Here is a 25,289-nt window from a genome sequence, read left to right on the forward strand (position 1 = left end):
TCTTTGTCATGAATGAGTGCTGAACTTTATCAAATGCTTTTTCAGCATCTATAGAGATGATCATATGGTCCTTGTGTTTGAGTTTATTAATATGGTGTATCACATTTATTGATTTGCGTATGTTGAACCAACCTTGCATCCCTGGGATGAATCCCACTTGATCGTGATGAATAATTTTTCGTATGTGTTGCTGTATTCTGTTTGCTAGTATTTTATTGAGTATTTTTGCATCTATATTCATCAAGGATATCGGCCTGTAGTTTTCTTTTTTGGTTATATCTTTACCTGGTTTTGGTATCAGGATGATGTTTGCTTCGTAGAATGAGTTTGTGAGGTTTACGTCCGTTTCAATCTTTTGGAATAGTTTGTAAAGAATCGGTGTCAATTCCTCTTTGAATGTTTGGTACAATTCTGCTGTGAATCCATCTGGTCCTGGGCTTTTCTTTGTGGGGAGCCTTCTGATAACAGCTTCAATCTCCTTTATTGTTATTGGTCTGTTCAAATTTTCTACGTCTTCACGGTTCAGTTTTGGGAGCTTGTGTGTGTCCAGAAATTTATCCATTTCCTCCAGATTTTCAAATTTGTTGGCGTATAGTTGTTTATAGTAGTCTCGAATGATTCCTTGTATTTCAGATGAATCAGTTGTAATATCGCCTTTTTCATTTCTACTTTTTGTTATTTGAGTCTTCTCTCTTCTTTTTTTTGTTAGCCATGCTAATGGTTTGTCAATTGTATTTATCTTTTCAAAAAATCAACTTTTTGATTCGTTGATCTTTTGAATTGTTTTTTGGTTTTCAATTTCATTCAGTTCTGCTCTGATCTTAATGATTTCTTTCCGTCTGCTAACTTTAGGTTTGGATTGTTCTTGTTTTTCTAGTTCTTTAAGGTGAAGTGTTAGGTTGTTCACTTCCCATCTTCCATTCTTCTGAAGTGAGCGTTTAATGCAATAAATTTCCCTCTCAATACTGCTTTTGCAGTATCCCACAGGTTTTGGTATGATGTATCATTGTTTTCATTAGTTTCAATAAATTTTTTGATTTCCTGCTTGATTTCTTCTTGGACCCATATGTCATTGAGTAGAATGCTGTTTAATTTCCATGTGTTTGTATAGTTTCGAGAGTTTCGTTTCTTATTAATTTCTAGTTTTAATCCATTGTGGTCTGAGAAGATACATGGGATAATTCCAATTTTTTAAAATTTATTGAGACTTGATTTGTGACCTAATATGTGATCTATCCTGGAGAATGATCCATGTGCTGATGAGAAGAATGAATATTCTGAGGTTGTTGGGTGGAATGTTCTGTAGATATCTGCCAATTCCAATTGGTCTAGAGTCTTGTTTAGATCTTGTGTTTCTCTACTGATTCTTTGCCTAGATGATCTGTTTAATATTGACAGTGGGGTGTTCAGGTCCCCTGCTATTATGGTATTAGTGTCTATTTACTTCTTTAGGTCTAATAGAGTTTGTTTTATAAATCTGGCTGCTGTGAGATTGGGTGCGTACATATTTATGATTGTTATGTCTTCTTGATGGATCAGTCCTTTTATCATTAAGTAGTGTCCCTCATTGTCTCTTTTTATGGTTTTTAGTTTAAAGTCTATTTTGTCAGATATAAGAATAGCTACTCCAGCTCGTTTTTCTTTTCTGTTTGCATGGTAAATCTTTTTCCATCCTTTCACTCTTAGTCTGTGTGAATCTTTATGGGTGAGGTGGGTCTCTTGAAGGCAGCATATAGTTGGGTCCTCCTTTTTGATCCAGTCAGCCAGTCTATGTCTTTTGATTGGGGAATTTAAGCCTTTTACATTAAGAGTTGTTATTGAAAGGTGTTGATTTATTCCTAGCATTTTATTGGTTATTTGGTTGTCTTAGTTGTCTTTTGTTCCTTGCTTTCTGATTTACTGTTTGGTTTCTGTGTTTGTTGGTTCCTTAGGTTGTAGATAATGTTTTTGTTTGCTTGTTTTCTCTTCATGAATGCCATTTTTCTTATACTAGCGGGTTTAGATTTTTCTTGGGTTTTTATGGCAGTGGTAGTTATTTTTCAGGAACCAAACCCAGTACTCCCTTGAGGATTTCTTGTAAGGGTGGTCGTGTGGTAGTGAACTCCCGCAGTTTTTGTTTGTCTGAGAAATATACTATTTGCCCTTCATTTCGGAAGGATAGCCGTGCAGGGTAGAGTATTCTTGGCTGGCAATCTTTGTCTTTTAGTATTTTGAAAATATCATCCCATTCCTTTCTAGCTTTTAGGGTTTGTGATGAGAAGTCTGATGTTAGCCTGTTTGGGGCTCCCTTATAGGTGATTTGACGCTTCTCTCTTGCAGCTTTTAAGATTCTCTCTTTGTCTCTGAGTTTTGCCAATTTGACTATGACATGTCTTGGAGAAGGCCTTTTTGGGTTGAATACGTTTGGAGATCGTTGAGCTTCCTGGATCTGAAGATCTGTGATTTTTCCTATACCTGGGAAGTTTTCTGCCACTATTTTGTTGAATATGTTTTCAGTGGAATCTCCATTTTCCTCCCCTTCTGGAATACCCATGACTCGTACATTTGAACGCTTGAGGTTGTCTGTTATCTCTCTCAGATTTTCTTCCATGTCCTTGATTCTTTTTCTTTCTTTTTGTCTGCTTGTGTTATTTCAAACAGCCCATCTTCAAGTTCAGAGGTTCTCTCTTCAACTTCGACAAGCTGGCTGGTTAAACTCTCCGTTGTGTTTTTTATTTCGCTGAATAACTTCTTCAGTTCAGCAAGTTGTGCTACATTTTTTTTCAGGACATTGATTTCCTTGTACATTTCCTCTTTCAGATCCTGTATACTTTTCCTCATTTCATCATGATGTCTAGCTGACTTTTCTTGTATCTCTTTCAGTTTCCTTAGAATTATCACTCGAAATTCCTTGTCAGTCATTTCAAGGGCTTCTTGTTCTATAGGATCTAGAGTTTGAGATTTATTAACTTTTGGTGGTGTACTTTCTTGATTTTTTGTATTTCTGGTATCTTTTTTTTGATGTTTATTCATTGTGGCAGGGGGTTTCACAGTCCACCGGTTTGAGACTAATGACTAACTAGGATGTTGCTTTGGTTGCCAATTTCGTATGGCTCCCTCCGTGACTGCTCAGTTGGCCTCTAGTACCTTGTGTGTGTGCTTGCCTCGTGTCTTGGGCTTCTCCGGGGAGCCACCTTTCTGGTCAGCTTGTACTCTGCTGGGCTGGTGGGTCACGTACCACAGGGTGTGTGATCTCTGTTGAGCTTTCACTTCCTATGCAGGACTTCTCCCTGTTCCGTGTGCTCTGTCCCAGGCTGTTGGATCGTGCTGTGGCGACCCCACCGGGTGTGTGGTTTCTGTTGAGTCTCCACCTTCCTGGCCGCACGTCTCCCCACTCTGTGCGCACTGTGCTGGGCTGGGGCGTGTCTTCTGCACCCCTCGTCTATCAGCTGGGCCTTCACGACCCTGCTCGGCACCGCCTTGCCCAGGAAGTCTACCAGGTTCCTGGTAGGCACAGACGACCGGTCGCTCTGGGTGCCTTTGTAGCACTGTGTAGATCTTTCTAGGGGCTTGTTCACCTTTGTATCCCCCCGGCATAGACCGAATCTAGCGCCCACCTGCAGACAGCTCTCCGGCAGGTTCAAGCGGAGCTGGTAACTCTCCTACCACACTATTCCCAACCAGAAATTGGTTAGGCTTTTTTCTGAACTGGTGGCCACAGAGATGGTATCTGCCTCGCAGTAACAGGAAGTTTACCGGGGGCCGGAGTCCAGGGTGTAGTGGAGTGACTGTTGGCCTGCCTGTACTTCCTTGCCCTCCCGACACTGGCCGGGGACGCCCCACGCCACCAGCCCTGCCAGAGAACCGCGGAGGGAGTGGGAGGGGAGGCCAGCCCGCAGGTTCCGGAAAGCCCCACGCCGGGCCAAGCAAGTGGGAAGGCTCTGTTACGGCCGAGCCGGGCGGAGCTGCCAGCACCTGGGAAAATGGAGGCAGCCCCTGGGCGGTGAGTGAACCAGTGATGCAGGCGGGAGCCGGGTTGGTGTCAGCCCCCCGAACAGGGCTGGTTCAGGGGTCACTCACAGGGCTGTGCCAGGTCGGGTGCTCACTCTCTGCCTCTGGTTTGTCGCCTTCCCCGTTCTTGGCCGCTGCTGCCTCGGGCTGTTCAGTCGCGGCGCGGCTCAGGCGCTCCCAGGAATCTTCTTTAATGCCGGCCTATAACCTCGAATCCTGAATAGGGCAGCTGGCCGCCTTCAGCACGGCCCCATCCTCTGGTATCCTGTCTGCATCCACAGCAGCCCTGGCGCCTGTTCCCTGTTTTGAGACTCGCTTTTGCAGCTAAGAAACAGTTCTTTTCCTGCTCCACACTTCAAAGCTGTTGCCTGTAAATGAGGCAGCCTCTCCTGCCGGGGGCAAAGTGGCAGTCAGCCCCCATGACCGGCCAGCAGCTGCGGTCCTCCCTTAAGAGATGGCAAGAGGAAGGTCCACAAGTTTCCCGGCTGCCTGAGGCCCAGTGGCCGCCTTTTCCACCTCAGCTACTCCGCGCCAACCGCCTCAGCCACCGCCATCTTGAAACCTTTGATGGCATGTTCGGTAGTGGAGAAGTGGTAGCGCTTCCCGGACATGGTCCCCTCAGCCTCCTCCCGGTTCCTGGAGACTGTCGGACGGGCTCCTCCGCTCGGCCGCCGCCTCCTTCTCCAGCGGCCTCAGGGACCCGGGGCCCTGGACATTTTGTAATTAGTGTTTTTTCATTGTGCAGAATTATTATGAGGCTTAGAGTCAAAAGAGCCATGGTTAAGTAGGATTACTTGCTAGAAGGTTTGTTATAAGCAACACCCTAAAATGTTCTAAACCAGAGATTGACAAACTATGGCTTATAGGCCATATCCAGCCCACCACCTGTTTTTATAAATAAAGTTTTATTGGAACACAACTATGCACATTTGTTTAAGTTTTGTCTGTTTCTTCTTTCTTTTCTAGAGTGGCAGACCTGAACAGTTGAATAAAAGACCATGTGACTCACAAAGCCTAAAATATTTATTGTCTGGCCCTTTACAATAAAGTTTGCCATTTCTTAAAAATGGAGCATATAAAATAGGTACTTTATATAAACTCTTTATTGATATGGTATTTTCACTGTAATGAAATTTTATGCATAGTAAAAATGAATTATTCCGAACTTCGAAAAAAATTTTTATTTAACCTTGAGCACATGTAGAATATTGTTCAATCTCTTTGACTTTTTTTTGGTATAAAAACTTTAAATATTAGTTAGAAAAATGCAGTCTATTTTCCTTAAGTGATTCTGAGGTTATTTTGAATGTGGACACAAGGCAAAACAGGCAGATGAAATTTTTTTCTCTCATAAATATGTTATTGTGGAAATAAATGTAAAGTAAAAAACTGTTTCCTCCTTCTGAAATCAAATGGAAATTCCACACATAATTTGAAAATATTTTTAAGAAAGAAGTATGGAAATTTTAGAATGTAGAAAAACACTTATTCTTGAAAAAGCATACCATGTACTAATATTTTTTATAAATGTACCTAAGGATAACAAATTAAGTGTTGCATTTTTTTGTTGGAATACTCTAGAAGATTTAGGCTTTGACCAGCTCCATTTATGTGGAATATCTCCAAATCAATTTGGACAATGCCCACAGTTAGTTTTGTTTTGAACTTTTTTTTTCTCCCCACATTGAGTGGAATGACATTTGAGTTGATTCTCATTCTTCCATGACACTATTCTGTATACTTTTGGATTCTGGCTACCTTTAGAGATGACCTGTATCCATGTGATCAGTTGTTCCATACCTATGGTGAGGGTTTAGTAGAGAAGGTGTTACTGTCTTTTTGCTTGATTTAATTCTGATTTTAGAAATGGAAGCAATGTATTTAGTCCTAAGAGTAAAGTCTCTGGAGAAGCCTTGGGATGGTTACTAGTTTCCCAACTAGATGGATGACTTGGGAAAGCTATTTTACCCCCTTGTGTTTCAGTTTCTCAGTAAAATGAGAGAGTAACACCTATATCATGGGATTGTTATAAGAGTAAATATAAAATACAGTATATTGGTATGTGGTAGAGTGCCTGGCACATAGAATAAATTTAAGGTAGTTGTTATTTTTAGTCTGTGGCTCCTCTTCTGCTATTAGATTTGCTTGAATTGTCACTTTACAAATTTTTCTTTCTCAGAGATTTTCAGGTATTTAGGTATTAATTATCTGAACTTTAACATATCAAATTGGACTGATAGAAGTCACACTGTCATATTATCCTCTTATTTTCTTCATAGCATTTATCACTGTATGAAACTATCTTATTCATTGACTTGTTCATTATCTGCTACCTCCATTAGATTGTAGATTCTAGGCAGGGACCTTTTTTGATTTGTTCCCTAATGCTGTATTCCCAAACCCTGGAACAGAGCCCAAGGCTCAATAAATATTTGATGGATGGACAGATGAAAGGATGATCTCAAGGGAGAGACGTCAAGTGATAGATAAAATTGTCACCAGAACAAGTTCTTTAAATTGGTCATTATGCAGGGTGCATTTCTGAAGACAGCATTGAATTGAACTTCAACCATAAAAAATAAAGCAGTGTACCATGAAAGGAAAAAATATTTATTAAGGACCTAGTGTTTGTTGACTCCTGCAGGATGAGATGGATATGTTAGAGGGCGGAAAATGTGGACACTGGTGTTAAGCTTATTAGTGGTCCAAGTTATTTAACATTTCTAGGCTTTATTTATGAAACCTAAACAATATGAGTGTCTTGTATATAAGGCCTTTAATTCCCATTGAGCTCATGGTAAGACCCCAGTAAGTGGTAGCTGTAATGCTGACTCTGATGCTTTCATTATTTGTAATAATGGCAAGTATTTAACCTTATAAAATTTAACCCTGATGCTTCACACACACACACCCCGTGCCTCTTTACTCCCCCTTGAAAATAGTGTAACCAGGTGGATCAGGGAAGCTCAGTAGAAGTCCTTTCATCCTTCTTTCTTTCTTTCTTTCCTTCCTCCCTTCCTCCTAACCATCCATCCATCTACTCTCTGGCTTGATTTATGACAGGTTGATGAAAATTTTTTCTTTAACCCTAATCAACTTCTTTGGTCACCTGGAAAGGGTCATTACAACAAAAGTACTCACCCTTACCTAGAGAAGTAATTACGCAGTGATAACTACCTATTCTGGATATGTCAGAGCCACACCCAATTTAAAGCTTAAGCACAGGGAGCCCAGGTATTCAGATGGGCTAGAGCAATTCACCTGCTTGTCTTTTTCCTTTCTTTCTAACACAGTTCAAAAAGTCTGTCTAACTTTGGATTATTTCCTTCTCTCTGTAGGAAAAAAATGTACAATACTCTATTATTTCCTTGTAGTAAAATAGAGAGATGCAAAGAGGGAGAAAGAGAAGGTGAGAGTATGAGTATGAGTGCATGTATATGTGGTGAGTACAGTCTTTTAAGCTAAAGCTGTTCTAATATGCAGATATCTAACTATTTTGCACTTTTGTTTGTAGAAAATATAACATGATCTTTACATAATCTCAAATTTCTTAGAAAAAACCACTGATCTGTTGCTATAAGTGATTTAAATGTTTGAGGTTTGAGTTTTTGTGACAGTAGACTGAGAGTACAATAAAGTATGGCAAAACTGTTTAAAGAGACAGCTTTCTGCACTCTTGAAAAGTACTCTCATGCTTTTTTTCCCCCTGGAGTTGCTTTGTTATTGCAAATTGACAACTTCGCAATTAAAGTGATTAATGGTGTACCCTAGTGTTTATGGGTCCTAAGGTCAGTGGGCCCAAAGATGGCCATGCTGTGGGAAACTTAGATAGAGCTCATCTCATAGAAGATGAACCAGAAGCCCTCCTCTTTTCTGTATGATTGTTTATGAGTTAAGTATATTAGATATGATTGAAGGAGTCACTAAGACATAATGAGTAATGTGAATAGTCTTTATCAGTCTAGTTCTGTTGCCTAATTTCTTATTTTTAAACACTATTGTGAGCATTCATTGGCTACTTTATTAACTGAAAAACATGTTATTTTATAAAGCAGTATTAGAAAAATGCAATAATTAGTTAATATTATTATATATAATTTATATAAATATATATATAATTAGTTAAAATAAACATTCAGTGGGTGTTTATAAGATGTACTTTTGCCTAATTCTCTTGAATCTAATTCTTGATAGAACTATTGCTTATTTATGGCATTATTTTTCCTGTGCATTATTCTAACCAGGACATCACAATTCTAGTTTCTAGTACAATCTGTTATAACTTAGAACTCCTCTCACCTGTTCAGCTAGAAGTTCTGAAACTGGTTGTAATGCATCAGGGATTTTTATTTTGGGTACTATTACAAAATCAATCCACTTTCAAATAGATTGTTCTAGCAAACTAATGACTTTGTTCTTTGAATTCCATGAGCTGAGGATAGTAGTGAGCTAAGGCACTGGTATCTCACCATCGTGGTTTACTCATGTACAGAGGCTTCACACTAAGGGAAGAGAGAACAATAAGCAAATTGTTGAGCCCATGGTACTAAGCCATTAACAGGATCTCTGCTGGTTTGAAACTCACACACTGCACAAAAGTGACTTGTAATGATCACTGTTGTTCAAAGGGAGATATATTTTCCCATTGTGTATTTGCCAAGATTTGAAGAGAAAAATGTAGGAATAATTTTTTTAAATTGTATACCTCAGTTTCTAAAACTGTTTATTTAAACATCCTTTAAAAATTATTTGCTTTCATGTAATCTGTGACATTGCTAAAATGAAGAAGCAGATATTCGATATAATAGTTGTTTGAAGAAAAGAAAGATAATTATAACAATTTTATTTTGAGAAATTTTATTTTATTTATGTCCTCATTCATATATTAGGATTTTCTCCCCAGGGAATATTGGAATTGGATATATTCCAGTTTGGCAGAGGAAACAGGACTTTCCTCCTTAAACATTGATTAAATTATGATCGTAGTCTTTGGGCGTCTTATTAAACACAAAATTTAAGAAAGCACTAGTTTGATAAGAAAGAGAATTCATATTTCAAATGGTTTTGAGAATTTTAAGTATTATAATATTTCTTTCCCTTAATTTTGGACACTTGTAGGAGATTTAAGTAAACATTTCAGACTTTAAAAAGTTTTGCTCTTTCTTTAAATATTTCTTTAAAATAGCATTTTCTGGAGAGTTTTCTCCCCCCTCCTAACTCCAGTCTTGAGAAATGTTTTCTAAATAATACGTTCTCCTTCAAATGAATATGGGCGATGATCCACACTATTATCTTCTTTATGTATTTAAAGGCTCTGAGAAGTCCTGTGGCTAACATGCTATATAACTTTATCTTCATGTTTTCCAGATGTTTTTGATAACAGGACCTTGTTTTGTTTTGGTTTTTTGGAAAGTAGTTTCCCATGACACATGCTTTTTTAGAAATAATCTTTCTTACTATTAAAAAGTAGTATGTCTACATTCTATAAAATATGGAAAACACATACACAAAAGAGAAAAAATATCGTTTCGAGAGAACCTTTCCAAAAATGTGTTTCCACCCACTTTTTTTCATGCACCCATCATGCTGTATATGCTATTTATATATATTTGTTTTTACTTAATCTCATAAAGTAAGCACTTTATCATGCAATGCAGAATTCTTTCTACAAATGATTTTATTTGTTGCATAATATTTCATCATATGGTTATATTACAATTAACCATATCTTTATTGTTGTATATTTAGAAGGTTGTTTCCAGTTTTGCACTATTATAAATTACACTGTAGTGAATGAATCTTTATACATAAAGTCTTTTTCCTATTTCAGATTATTTCCTTATTGTAGATGGAGAAGTTGATTATGTCGGGGGGGGGCATGAGCTTTCTTTAAGGCTTTTAATGAGTAAATGTCGAAGTATTTTCCAAAAGAGCTGTACTGATACATATTTTCCAACAACACCTAGAAGTATTCCCACAATCATTATATATTAAGGAAAAGGTGGTGTATATTTTTATTTGATTTGATAATTAGCAACATTTGCTTTTTTTAAACTAATGTCATTGTTATTCACCTATTTTGTAGACTTCATTTGTCATGTATTCTAAATTTCCTTAAACACAGTAGTTTTAGTGTCATAGGAATATGTAATTACACTTATCTTTTAATATATAACTAGTACATGTTATAAATTTTATGTACATATACTGTGTGTTAAGAATGTTTTTCCAAATGTTGTTTTTTTTTTTTGTCGTTTTTTCGTGACCGGCACTCAGCCAGTGAGTGCACCGGTCAGTCCTATATAGGATCCGAACCCGCGGCGGGAGCGTCGCCGCGCTGCCAGCGCAGCACTCTACCAAGTGCGCCACGGGCTTGGCCCTTTCCAAATGTTTTTAATGTGGACATTTTGACTACTTCTGTTTACTCCAGAAAGAAAAAAAAAAAAAATCACCAAAACCAAACTAAAATGAAGACCGTTTTTACAGAAGGGTTCAAATTTTATGTAGCTGAAATTGTGAGCTTCTGTAAATATTCAAACAGAAGTCAGACGACCTCCAATTGGCCTGTAGTGAAGTAACTCTAAGGAACCTTCTTTTCTAAGTTTCAATGATTCTATGACTCATTGCTGGTTATTTAAAATACTTAAACCAAGAGAAATATGTTTTATTGCCTCTAGTGTCAACTATTTATTTGGCACTTAATTGTAAGCCAGTCTATTTTCCCCCTACAAAAAGATGTGTATGGTTTTAATGTGTAATGTACTCAACCCTGTGATTTTGAGGATATATTGCCTCTCTTTCTTCTGACTGCTTATCTTAGAAGATGTCATTGCACTTGTAAGACTTTATCAGAAGGCAAGTAAGACAAACATTGAAATTTCAGATTTAAATATTTTTTGGAAAATGAAAATTTCAAGCAGTATTTTTATAGAACTTTCAATAAATAAAATGTTAGAATTCCTTATTTTATGCTTTTTCAACTAAATAGGAGATTCTATTCCAAAGTTAATGAAAACTAATCATTCTGAGGCTTTTGTTGTTTTTGCTAACACTCTTTAAATAAGAGATACCACCTATGAAAAAACCAAGGGGTTTGTTTTCATAGACATAGGCTATATATATTTTATTTTGTTTAGAAACCTAGTGACTTTTAAACATCATGTTCTTTTTTTACAAAATGTTTTTATGTTGCTAGAAGTGCTCTGTGTACCTTGAAGTGTCCAACTGAAAAAGGATATCATCCTCTCTATCCAATAATGTCTTCGGTGCTTTTAATAAGTAGGTCCTTTGTGATTACCCTTATTGTGAAATTTCAGTGAAAGGAAGATTTCTCTGTTCGGTACTTGAACTTGTTTCCTTTGCTTGCTATAATAACCCTATAAACTAAAAGAAAAATTGTCTATTTGAGAGTACACATGGAAAGTTATGCAACTGCACAGTGTGTAATCTGTATTGCAGAAACTGAATGTTAGCATCCATTGTGGGTCTCTCATTAGGTTAGCCAATTGTTCAGTCATTGCCTGACATAGCTAAACAAATTAGTTGTTACTGGAAAATCCAGTTGCTGATAAAAATGTTGATCAGAGTTCATTACTAAGTTATGCTGACAGAGAACCAGTATCCTAGCTAGTATCTTCTATTTGTGATCTGTTGTTGTTATAAGTAAAACAATCTCATTGTTTGTAGCTTAAAATTGTTATGACTTAGTATTTATACCTACTATGCTTACATTTCTTGAATTTTGCACTCCATATTCAGGCTGGTGTGTTATGAGAGGAGTCAAATTGCTTCTGGCATATTAAACATAATGTGTACGTTAACGTTGACTAAATGGCCTTTAAAGTTTTAGAGGCTTTCTCATGCCAGGCACTGTGCTGAGACACAGACATAAATGGGACATGATCATTGCCTCTACTGAAATTATCTCTTAGTGGAAGAGTTAATAGTTTAGTTTTAGACTTGCATAAACACTTAAAATATAAATACAAAATAAATACTGGCTCAATTCGACAAGGAGATATTCAGTATCTTCACAAAGAGACCCAGTATCCTGTGGACATGTTCATGGATGTGAGGAGAAAAGGCAGATACTACTGGAGATTCAGAGTAGATGGTTGAGGAACCATTTAAGGATCAGAAAGTCATGTTTATTATCCTCTACCCTTTTAGGTGGGGAATATTCTTAATTTAAAGTTTAAACATGGGTGCATTAGCAAACAGGATTGACGTTTGTCTTTCCTCAGTTTCATTAGTTACACACTAATGAATAGTGTGCAAGGATATTGGATCTGGCAGCATTTGCTTTTCATGAACTAACTAGAAGATTGTGAAAAGTCAAAATTATCAATTATGATACTGTAAATTAGTATACTAAGGTATATAATAGTAAAAATTCCATAATAAGAAGTTTGCAAGTTTGCAAAAATTCATGTTTTTTTCTTTCTTTTATTCCCCAGAGCATCTGCTACACCCAAACCAGAGCCGATTCCTGTTCAAAAGGTATGTTACTAATCTGGCATCACTAGGGTACCATTTGATTGTCCCTCCTGCGCCACTGTAATTTCCATGTCTGTCTCAGGCCATAATGACATTTAATTTATAGTCTGAAAATAATTTTCCTTATAGTTCTTTTCCTTAAAAGATGAGGAGGAAAATGGAAATCAACACATACAGAATTACCATTTGTAATTATACCTACGTTATAAAACATTATTTCCAAAGCCATACATTATGTCCAGATTTCTTACATTTATATCCACTTTTAATTTGCTTATCTTTATTCACATGTTTTCTATAAAGAATAAATAAGTGGTTACTGAAAATGAATATTACAATAAGTCTTTGGTTATATTTTATTAATAATAAGTATTTAATTATATTTCATAGTATTCTTGGATTAGATTATTGGCAAGTACCCCTTTTCTCTCATATATATCCTTAAATTATCCTAAACCACTATTCACATATAATTGGTTTATGCTTTTTGAGGTTTTCTTTCTAATTTTATTTGTGCCTTTTCATTGAATTACTGATAATGTTGATTTGCTTAGGCATTAAGCTACTTATTTTTCTCTGTTTTCTTATTTCTATAAGATTAATTTAGATTACCTTTTTTCCTTAAAATTTAAAATCATAGAGCCACCATTTTTATGTTTTTTAAAAAATTTGGGGTTTTTTTTGGAATGATAGGGTGAGTATGAATTTATTCTTGCATATCACAGAGCTTAATCTGATTTTTTAAAAAAGATCTTAAATATGCTTTGTAATAAGGATTTACAAACACAAGTCCCGCTAATCTTAGGAGGAATTGATCTTTCTTACTAGTTATTTATTTATTTATTTTTTGGATGCTGTCAATGAGGAAATATCTAAGATCATTTTTTTCCCTCATGTAACTATTGAATATTTATTTTGGAAAAGGGAAAGAATTTTATTCTATCTCTGAATCATACCTTAAAACATTGAGAGAGAGAAACAGAGCTAGATTACTGGAAAGGATTGATTTTGTTTTGCTCATTTGTTTGCTTTTTTAAGGTTTTTTTTTTTGTATTCTTGATTCAAAATAATTAATTAGAATGTGAACATTTCTGAGTTAGATGAAAATTATCTTATTCCCCATGTTTTTTTTTTAATTGAAGAGTTAGAAATGTGCTGCTGCTTCTGTATGAATCAAGTAATTACACTCTAGAGAGAAACATGTTTGAAAGATGGAGTTACAAGTGAGGCTCTGGATATTTTTAAAATCATTTCAGTTAGCAATGTTTTATTTATTGTGGATATTTTTAAAAATTTCCTTTGGAACAAGTCTAAATTGACAGTTATGATGGCTTTTAGGCTTTCTGATAGTTTTCTTGCTGTATTTCCTGAATATTTCGAAACTGCTTTCATTTCTATAAAAAAAAAACTTAGTGTGTGCATCTGTGTTATGCATGTTGGGACCAGTTAGCATGCATGTTACACTATATCAACTCATTGTTTCTGTCTGGGAAGATGTGACATTTGAGCTGCTAACATGATTGTTTGTCTTTTTAAAAATCAGCTATGTGTTCTTCTCAGTGAATATATTTTGCATGTATTTGGTGTGTTTTTGTGTTGTTTATTTTTATTTTATATAGGGAGAACCTAAGGAAGTAGTTAAACCTGTGCCCATTACATCTCCTGCTGTGTCCAAAGTCACTTCCACAACCAACATGGCCTACAATAAGGCACCACGGCCCTTTGGTTCTGTTTCTTCACCAAAAGTCACATCCATCCCATCACCATCGTCTGCCTTCACCCCAGCCCATGCGACCACTTCATCACATGCTTCCCCTCCACCCATGGCTGCTGTCACTCCTCCCCCATTCGCTGCATCTGGACTGCATGTTAATGCCAATCTTAGTGCTGACCAGTGTTCATCTGCACTGAGCACTGGTAAAACTGCAGTTAATGTCCCACGGCAGCCCACAGTCACCAGCGTGTGTTCCGAGACCGCTCAGGAGCTAGCAGAGGGACAGAGAAGAGGATCCCAGGGTGACAGTAAACAGCAAAATGGGTAGGTGGCTAAGGGTGCTTTCTGCTCTTATAAAAACTCTTCTTTCAGGTAATTTCCAGGAAACATGTAATCTACAAACCCCTAAAATCAGCTGTTCTTTGAAGGAAGGGCAATGAAGTTTTATTTGCTTTATTAACATGTGGCCCATATGTTATATACGTACAGCACTTTCTGCAAAGCAATTATAGGTTAATCAAAACCTAATTGTGCATTTTGACATGTTATGAACCATGTAGTATAACTCTGTAACTCTTTTTCTCCAAGTCTTGGCATAACATTGAGTAGCTGGCACTTACAATGCAAGGCAAATCTTGAATCTTCCTTCATCAATTTTTCCATCCTTTATTGGCCACCAAAAATTTAAACAGAGTGATTATAGTTGCTATCACCTTATGTATCTCACCCTAAGGAGAAAAGAAATAAGGAGCTTTTTTGCTAGGAAGTAGTCTTAAGAAAACAGAAAACAAGTCCACTTTCAACCCATGTCTGTATACAAAGCATTAGCTTAGAGCAGATAGCTAACAACATTCTTTCCAGGTAAGCTTTGATTAGAATTTAGTCTTTAAAAGTAAACAGTAATGAAACAACAACAAGAGATGCTTAGAAAGCATCAGAAGCAAATTAGAGAATATTTTCATTGTAAAGATTTTTCTAAATTGAATGAATTTAAACCAATGAACACTAAATATATAATGTTAACAAGTTTTTGAAAATATATTCCTTATAATTTTTTCCTTTTGGGAGTACATTAAAAAATTTTTTTTGAAGTTATTAACTTATTTGAACCACTTATCAGATTGCACATCTATTTTCAGCAACCTTTATTTATAGATGATCATTTTATTCCTTGTGGGATTCAGTGACAAAACTTTAAGGCAAAGTCAGTTATGTGAAAACATTTTGATCTGATTTATTGTGACAAAAGTGTACTTTAAAAGGAAAACAAAGGGAAATAATCTACACGCCTGATGGTTTTTGTCAATGCCAGTTCTGAGGAAAATATAATTAAAATAGTTGTGTGGATAGGTCCTTTCTAAGAGATAATCCCTTCCGAATGTTAATTCATGTAATGAAGAGGCTGTGCTTTCTGTCGCACTGCTGCCATGGCTACTTTGGGGCTTTGAAAGAGAAGGTGGCAGGTTTCCAGGCTGCTGCTGAGAAAAAGAGAGCAGGAGCTCTGGGAGAACAGCTACTGGGCTGTACATACAGTTTTGTGGTTGCGGGTGGCTTTTTAACGTTTTGGTGTATATATTAAGGAAAACTAGTTCCTTCAAAAAATGTTTTTTGTTTTTTTTTTTCACGTGAGGAAGAGAAACATATGTAGAGTTGAGGTGTGTTTGGCTATAAATTTTGTGTGTGTGTGTGTATGTGTGTGTCTATTTTAAGACAATAGATTTTGGAGTAATCAAAGTAGATATCCTTAAAAGAAAGATGCTGCCTATCAGATGCTAGCCACCCAGAAAACTGAAACACAAGTTTGCTGTTTATTGAATTTCTTTTTATCTGGTAGGAAAAAAGTTCACTGAAAGAAGTGTCTTAATTAAAGTCTGTTTTCCTAACACTTGTTAAATTTTATAGAAAGTCTTCTTATAGAAAATAGTAGAAGTAAAAGCAAATCGAAGTTATGGAAAAGTACTGCAATCTGAAAATACCAAGCTTAAATTTTGTGTTTTATAAGCACAACTTTAGTGATTAAACTAGAAATGATTTAAAGTTTATTATTGTCATGAACTGCATAACAAACTTTTGGTCAACAATGGACAGCATATACACTATTGGCCCATAAGATTATAATGGAGTTGAAAAATTACTATCGCCTAGTGAAGTCATAGATGTCCCAGGTCATAGCACAATGCATTACTCATGTATTTGTGGTGATGCTGGTATAAACAAACATACTGCGAAATATGTTAAGTAGGAGTGCCTAGCCTATTCATAGGGTGACCCCAGAGGTAGCTCAGACCTTAAAGTAGAAAGTCAAGCATTTGACACATTAGGTCTGACCCCAAGTGAAAGGGTTCATGTCTACTGTAGAATTCTTGCATTTTTTAAGTGATTCCCACCCGTCCTTATAGCAAACTCATACTTAATAACAGTACTTACTGAGTGCTGGCTGAATGCCAGCAATCTCTACATCAAGTTAAATTTTCATAGCTTTGTGGGGGTGGTATTTTGCTAATCCCCATTTAATACATGAGGAAAGTGAGGCACAGAGAGACTTAGAGGGGCCACACATGCAACTAGTGGCCACTGTGGGTAATAGCAAAATTCATTGCTCTTTACTTTCATAACACACTTTCACACAGCGAAAAAGTCACCTAACACACATTTCTCAGAATGTGTCCCCACTGTTAATGGATGCATGACTGTATTCTCAAATTGAAACTGTAGGAAATTGTATAGTTATAGAGCCTTTATGGTTGCTTAATCAATCAACAAGTGATTATTAAGCACATGTCTGATGTCAAGCACTGTGCATAATTCAGGAGGAAAGGGATTATTTTACCTCATTAACAAGTAAGTTACTACTTTGCATTTGCAAACTGAGTGTATTTAAAAATAGCTTGATTTCGTATGTTGTCCAGATGTCAGGACAATGAAAACTTGATTACTCTGAAAACAAAGGGTGGTATCTGTAAAATTCCAAGACAAATTTGCAGTGCCTTTTCTCTCACTACATTGTAATTAGAGAAATCAAAAATAAATCACACACTTTACTAGTCAGTGACGTGTCATTTTGAGGAGTAGGTGTTTTGTGATATTGATTAATGTATTTTCTGCGTTAGATATCAAACTTTTTCTAAAATCAAGGTCAAACTTTTTACTGTTCTATTTCCCAGATTTTTATGTTGCAAAGATCTGCAACAAAACTCTTTTAAAGTTGAGAGTTTACTTTTTATTAATTACTTTTAATTTTAAAAATAATACATCCCAGTGTACAAAAATGTAACAGTTTAGAAGGATGTAAGGTTAAATGCATAAGTTATCTTTTTCCTCAATGCACAAGGAGAGGACTATTAGTATTTAAGTGACTTAAAGTGGCTAGTAATTTGCCAATTTGATTGACATCCCACCCAAAATTTGTAGAGAATTAATAAACATAAGACAAAAACAGGAGCTTATTAAGCATCATTACTAAGAAATAATTACCTATTTGTCTTATGAAATAGGATAATTTAAAATCTGTAGATTCTGTTGATATTTTTAGAATGTTCCATAATACTACTTTATACTGTGTAAGTATTCCTATTCCCTTTTATAAATAATAGTGATTAAGGTACTTCAAGAAATTTAAATCTTTCTTCTACATATACAAATTATTGGTCTTGGCTTGCTGTTTTCTTTGCTACTCTCCTCACCCTACTAAGATTTTATATTTCTAACCATCAGGGAACATGTTTTGCATCAAATAGTTTAAGTGATTACCTTTTCCCTTTCCATCTGTCCTTGCATTATAATGTGCCACTGCTTTCAAGAGGTAAGACTCTAAGTATTCTATGTTAATTTCAATTTTTGTTGGGCTGCAGTTTCTTCTAACAGTTTCTATGTTGTATTTTGAAGAATCTCGCCTTGGAAAAATACAAAAAAATAATGGTGTGATAGTAATATTTTAAAATACTTTTCTCTTTTCAGAAAATACAAGTGACAAAGTTAGTATCCACATTACTGGAGAGGAAATATGGTGACTTATATATGAGTAAACAGCGTGAATGCCCAATTTTGCAAAATTAAATTAAATTTTGCAGTGGAGCTGAAATTTAGAATAACCACATTTAGTGTTTTTAATAAGTTTGGTTTGCATTGCTCTGTTGTGGTGAATTGCTTTATAGTGATAAATAGTAATGTTTAATTTCTGTCATAAAATGTATGTGGGGTTTGCTGTGTAATGGCTTAAAAGATGCAAAACTTGGGGGCATATAATTTATATCGGTCAAGACTGTTAGAAGAGAAAGACAGACAGGAAAGTATAAATATTTGTACCACTAGTGAATAACATATGTAAAACTGAATTGATATCCAAATTAATATTAAAAGCCAATGTGTCCTATATAAAATTTTAGGAACCTTTATGATTTTTTAGAGAGTTTTAATTCAAACAATGTTGCTGGCAGGTTTAGGCTTCTGTATATGCAGTTATATATCAGTGGATGATAGAAGGTCCATACACCTTTGAAATTAGTTAAGAGAGATAATTACCAACTTACACAGTTAGTTGGCATAGACATTGGGAACCACTATGGTATAACTTTATTTATTGAATCATAATTCATTATACATATTTTGGGGGTTCAACGTTGATGTATGTTGATCAAATCAATATCATTAGCATATACATTATTACAAATCATACTTACTCTTTATGCTCCTTATCCAAACTCTCCACATCCCCCTCTCCCTCCACCCTCCCACCTCTGATAACCCTAGATTTCTTTTCTCCTTCTGAAAGAATAACAGTAACTCTGTTGATTTGTTGCCTAGATAGATGATCTGTCCAGTGCTGAGAGAGGTGTGTTCAGGTCCCCCACTATTATAGCATAGATGCTTCTTCTGTCACCTTGGAATGGGCTTTGTGGAGAGAGACATCCTCTTCATTTCTTTGGTCTCCACTGGTGACTCTCCTTGTGTCAATGCATTCAAGTGGCTGGAATGCCATCTGTATGGTGGTTGTGGTGTCTATCCACCTTTGCAGCAGCCATGGCTATTGTGGTGGATGTGGTGGGCCACTCACAGGGAAGCAGTGTTTTTGGTGTGCTCCTTGCCCAGATGTGGGAGGAGAGGTTGTCCATAGCTCCTTGTCTCAGGAGTCTGGGCAGGCCCTGTGGCATCTGCAGCCTGCCTGGTTGTGGGAGGAAGGGTTAGTCCCTAACTCCATCTGTTTTTACATTCTAAGATGTTGCAGAGCATTTGGGTGGGAGGGGTGGAGGGAAAGGGGGAAGGAAATAGGGTGGGAAAAGGAGGAAGGATGGGGGCATGGTTGAGGCCTATGGCATCCCCTCATTCCTGCAGGGGAGACCAGGAGGCTTCCAGTGGTGGCTTTGTAATTGCTGGGCTGAAATCAGACGGGGAGGACGTGTGGCCAAAGCCCACAACCTACCATTGCCACAGCTCAGGAGCTTGGGGTGTTTCCTGCAGCAGCTCAGTGGTCGTTATTGGGCTGGGTGCTGGTGTCAAGGGAGCGTAGCCAGGGGCATGGCTGAGGCCCATGGCACTTCCTGCAGTGGCTTGGGGCCCAGGGCGCTTCCTGCAGTGGCTTGGTGGTCATGGCTGGGCTGGTTGCGGGTGTCGGGGGGGCATGGCTGAGGCCCCAGCCGTCCCCACTCCCTGGCTTGGGGGCCCAGGGGGCTTCCTGTCCTTCTAGGTTTTATAGGTGTTCTTTGGTGAAGTGAAATATTACTAGTTAATATCAAACTTCATATCTGGTCTGTGGTTATTTTGTTTTTTCTTTCAGTTTTGTGTTGGATTATTCTCTGTTCCCTTGCTTAACCTCTGCACTGGAACTAATTTGTTGTACTTTGCTTACTTCTAAAATGGAGGAACTTCCTGTGGGGACCAGCACTTGAGCCCTATGGTTGAGCTAAATTGCTACTTTGCTGATTATTCCCTGGGGAAGGCTTTTTGTGCAGCTCAGGTTTTAATGGTTGACTTTGTAGGTACTTCTGGTGGGATCTGGTACACCAGGGTTGTGTAGAAACTCTGTTCTGGACCTGAGTCTTTTCAGCAAACTGCACCCCCTGCAGTTCTATATTCCTGACCAGTCTCCACTCAGTGGTCCTATGCTGATTGGAGGGTAGATCAGCTGTCCATGCTGTGCCCCAGTCTTCCCCTGGTGGGCCCATCTCCCCCACTGCCCACATTCCAAACACTTCCCATGGGACAGGCCATGTGCTGGTCCCTTGCGATGACTCACTGGCCTCTGAGCAGCTTCTCTTTTCAGGTGTTGTGGCTCCTTGCTCCTGTGTGGGTCCACAGGAACCCTGTTAGTGGTCTTGCTGGCCTGAGTGCCCCTAAGGCCCTCTTCTCCCCTGCTTCCTCCAAACAATTTCATAAGAAGGGCACAGCTATGGATTTTGCCAGTTTGTGCTCTGTGTGCTCAGCAGCTGCAGCCTTGAAGCAGCCGGGGCTCGAAACGGTCGGAGTGATCCTTTCATTCTCTGATGGTGGCTTCTCCTGCCTTCATGCACTCTGTAGGTCTCTCCTCCTCTTCCTCTGAGCTCTAATGGCTCCAGCTTGGCTGTTGTTGCTTTTTAATAGTTGTAAATTGGTTGATTTGTGGTAAATTGGTTGATTTGTGGGAGAGAGTGATGCTGGGGACTGTTTATTCCACCATCTTGACTGGAAGCCCACTATGGTATAATTTTCAAACTATGCTTTTGTGTTCCATTGGTGTTGACACCTAACTTGCTGGTGATTAATGGCTTTAAAAATAGATAAAAATCACATTAGATAAGAACTTAAAATAATTTTGTATTCGTTATCTTATGATTATTGTGAGCATGTGCTAAAATTTCTTTAGTATCACATTATATAGCAGAATTAGAAATAAGATATGGAGTATCTATCTTGGGACACACCCAAGAAAATTAACTATTGAATGATTAGAGCAACTTTATTTCATATGGCTATGGTCTTACTAATTGGATAGTTTTATGTTTTATATACATAGGAATATTGCACATCAGTATATTATAAAACATTTCCAAATCTTTATTTATTGTTTGTCTATTTAAAGTTAAATTTTTATACACAAAGGCTTTGTCTAGTTACTAGATTTTGGCGTTACAAATAATTTGACTTGTAAAGGTGAAAAAAAAGGGACTTGGAAAAAATACATGTAAGCATTTATGTTAAGTATAATTTTTTTAAAAATTTAAAGATTGAGGTTTATTAATTTATTAGGTATTACTATGCTTTGTGCTAAGCATTTATAAATGCATTATGTAATTTAATTCCCATTTAAACTCTGAATGCTGAGAGATTATGTTGCTTTGTGTTGCTTTGCCCCCCATGGATTTGTCACCCCTCTTCTCCTGGGTGACGGTGATGCAAAGGATTACTCAAAGCCCATCTTTTCCGAGCAGTGAGAGGCCCCTAAGTGGTTAATTTCCCGCTGGAACCCTTAAGTGAGAGGCATCACTTAACCACGAATTGGGGTTCTCTTCCTGCATTTGTTTTCCAGACCAGGAAGTTACAAGAAGAGAACATAGGTGGGGTTATAGTTTAACTATATAGGTTGGTAACTTTCAGTGAAACAAGCCAGATGACATTCCATTAAGGCTATCAACAAAAGCTTGATCTTAGCAAACATTCCTTCTCCCTCCAGCAATTTTCCAGTATCTTCCCATATCAATCAGTAACCTGTCTGTCCTTGAGCCAGCAACCTTGCTGTGCCACAATTCTTATCTTGCAACAGAGACTTTATAGCCTGAGGAAAATTTCCAGTCCTCTGCAAGGTCAATATTTGAAACTGCAAGGCTTTGGAAAACCAGGCCCTGTGAAGTAAATATGCTTTATAGTTATTCCACAAGATTACATAATTTTCTTAAGTCATGCATCTTGTAAATATTAGAGCTAAGATTTGAGCCTAGATCTTTTTTTTTTTTTTTTTTTTTTTTTGTCTTTTTCGTGACCGGTACTCAGCCAGTGAGTGCACCAGCCATTCCTATACAGGATCCGAACCCGCGGCGGGAGCGTCGCTGTGCTCCCAGCGCCGCACTCTCCCGAGTGTGCTACGGGCTCAATTTTGATGGTGCCTTCCTCTATATCACCTGCTTGTGACTTGGGCTTATTTCTGTTACTTTGAATTAGTATTTACTTTTAATGATTATGGAGTTGAATTGAGGTTATATGAGTGAATTGATGTGCATAAACTACACAGTTGGGTTTGAAACTACATTTTTTTTGAGCAGTTGGGGTATCTATCCTAACAACAAACTTGTGCTTGTATAGTTTTCAAATTGCCTTCAAATAAGTTTAACATAAACTCTTACAAGAAGTCTGAAAGAGCAATTGTAACTCATTTCACTGTTGAAGAAAATGCAGCTTGTGTAGATTGCAATTTACCCAGGGCATGGGGGAAGTAGGCAGCATAGCCATGATCATCTGGCTGTCACATTGGCACATTTGCCACTGCTGTGTATGATTGACTATTCCATGTGGGCACATTTTCTAAAAGATGTGAAAATATTTGCTTGACATATTCAAATTAGCATCTTTAGGTTGAAATCAATCAACTCTCCCCTTGTTTCCCCTCACCACTCTATAGAACAATTTTCCCCTGTCTTCCTGTTGACATAAAACATTTTTCCTAAACTTCAAAATGTTTAAATGTGCATCTAAAATTCTACCCTGTTCAGGAGAGATTATTTTGCAAAATTATTTCCTTGCTCTTGAAAATAGCAAGGCAGAGGAGAGAATGCTTTGTGTGTGTTTAGGCAAACTATTGAGATCAACTTATTCTTGTGTCCCACCCTCACTCAGTGAAACTCAGCCCTCTGTTGAGTTTATGAAACTGACTTTGACGTGTAGAAATCTAGCAACACTGACCCGTCTTAGCATAAAAACTGATAGGCAGTTTTTCTATGTTTATTATGAATTATTGCTTACTCTGACTGTAAACATCATTGCAGAATTGAAGAATACTACAATATGTTCTTTGACATACTTTACAGAGTCTATACTTTAGTCTTCATTTATAATGGAATACGAATGTGTTTGTTTTTAATGTTTCTACACTTAATAGGCTATGTAAATGAATTATGTTTTGAGGTTCTCCCTCTTCAGGTGTTATTAACCTAGTTTCTTCACTGTATCATATCAGACATGCTTTGCTGGGCAACAACTATGTCGCTGATAAAACAGACCTTTGTTGTTCCCACAAATCACTTCTTTTTTTTTTTTTGTCTTTTTTGTGACCGGCCGCACCGCGCTCAGCCAGTGAGCGCACTGGCCATCCCTATATAGGATCCGAACCCGCGGCGGGAGCGCTGCTGTGCTTTCTCCCCACGGGGTCGGCCCCCACAAATCACTTCTAAAGTTACTAGGACTTGCTCGTGAATGTGGGTGGTGGTAATAAGGGACAGTGGAGAGTATGAAAATTTAGTAATAGCCTATTTTTTATGATCCATTGTGCTTCCTACCTTTTTATTGTAATCTACATTTTAAGAAATGAATAAATTTTCAAATAGGCTATTGTTCCTTTATAATATATGATTCAGGATAATTTATGATAATTCAGGATAATGTATAATAAGGAGATTACGCTTGTGGTTAATGTATACTTCTATTATGTGAGACTGAGAAATTTTCTTTTCTTTATTCTCTGATTTTAGCAGGGATTCTAAAATGATCTGTTTCTATATCTTATATCTAATTATTTTATTCTCTGCTTTTTATTAGAACATAATAAGATTTTGGATTTATGTTAAAGTGAGCTTTATAAAAACCTAGACATTTTAAAGATAGTGGATCTTTCTTGCTATTCAGTAACTTAAGATGTGAATTAGAATTGATACATAAAATAGTTTTCAGTTTTCTGGGGGGAATAAAACAGTTAAAACTGTTGTCTTGATAATAAGTGTAACAGAATTTTAACTAACATTTGTTCATTTTTGTTAGTCTGTGTTTGCGTGATTATTTTGAAGCATGATGCTTGTGTAACATCTTCACTTAAGTCCATCATTTTGAATTTCACTGTTTAATTTTATCTTTTCTTCTTCTTCTTCTACCTTATCTTTGTCTGTTTTCCATCATCCTGGGAACATCAATATCTTTTCTACTCTGTCACTTTTTTTCTCTGTTATTCCTTTTTCAGTAACCCTGGCACCATGTAAGTACTTAACCAATGGTTTGTTTTGTAATTTTCATCATTGTCTCTTTGTAACTTTTTATCTTGCTTTTACATAAATACCACCAGCAAATTTTGTTAGTATTTTCTCATTATAAGAATTCTCAAAAATGTTAAGGAGCATAAGGAACATATTTTTTATGCTAGAGAACTTTATATGAATCAATGGGTATGTTTAGAATGCCCACACTTCTGCAATGGAAAAACCTAGTAAGTTAAGCTTCAGGAGAATAAATAAACATTATGGATATTGCGTACTGGCATTAGAAATGAAGTTTGGGCCTTCCTTCTTTACTATTTTTTTTTAAAATTTGAATTAACTTGCTAGTTTTGAATGTCGATGTTTTGAAATAAATTACTTGTTCTTGAGAGTTGTTTACATTCTATTCCAAACACATTTTAAAAAATGGAATCATTGAAACTGTTCTTTTCTTTAATCTTAGAGTCACCAGAGTATAGTTTCAAAGCCAGAAATCACTAAGTAAATGTTTAGAGATTTTCTATCACTTAACATAAGACCTAAAGCTGTGGTAAATGACGCAGAGAGTCTAAGGTGTACCATACTTTTTGCAAGTGTGTCATGGCTAAAAGCACTTATAATGAGGTGTCATTTTGTTATCCGTGTGTCTTACCTTTATTCAACTGTTTTGTGTTTTTATAGACCAAACCTTTCATAGAAGATAAAATAGGCTTATACTTGAAATTGGTACTGTTTAAATGTAAACTACACTCGCTAATTGTAGAGAAATTTAAAACTGTAGTAAGTTTTGTAGCTGAATGTAAACTCTTTCAAGTATTTGGATAAGTCGTTTGTTTTATATCTGCCAAAGGCAATATGTTTATGAAGTAATCTATGCCTGTTTTCTAATTTTTGAAAGTTTTGTCTGTTTTAAAAAGGAATAGATTTTCTTCAATGTTAGT

The 25,289-nt window shown here is 36.8% G+C and overlaps 1 protein-coding gene across 5 annotated transcripts in view; it reads left to right on the forward strand.

Moving 5' to 3' along the window:
- LOC134385627 (PDZ and LIM domain protein 5-like) overlaps nucleotides 1–25,289 on the forward strand; it is a 144,909-nt gene that overhangs the window by 115,656 nt on the left and 3,964 nt on the right. The window contains exons 4-6 of one of the 5 annotated variants that reach the window (XM_063107362.1): nucleotides 12,447–12,489; nucleotides 14,106–14,524; nucleotides 24,336–24,350. In XM_063107362.1, the coding sequence (XP_062963432.1) occupies nucleotides 12,447–12,489; nucleotides 14,106–14,524; nucleotides 24,336–24,350 (477 nt within the window). Of the gene's footprint in view, nucleotides 1–12,446; nucleotides 12,490–14,105; nucleotides 14,525–18,157; nucleotides 18,175–24,335; nucleotides 24,351–25,289 lie in introns of all 5 variants that reach the window. The other 4 variants (XM_063107364.1, XM_063107366.1, XM_063107363.1 and 1 more) reach the window with 4 other exon arrangements.

The sequence above is a fragment of the Cynocephalus volans genome, chromosome 9 (assembly GCF_027409185.1).
Source record: "Cynocephalus volans isolate mCynVol1 chromosome 9, mCynVol1.pri, whole genome shotgun sequence".
Classification (NCBI taxonomy): domain Eukaryota; kingdom Metazoa; phylum Chordata; class Mammalia; order Dermoptera; family Cynocephalidae; genus Cynocephalus; species Cynocephalus volans.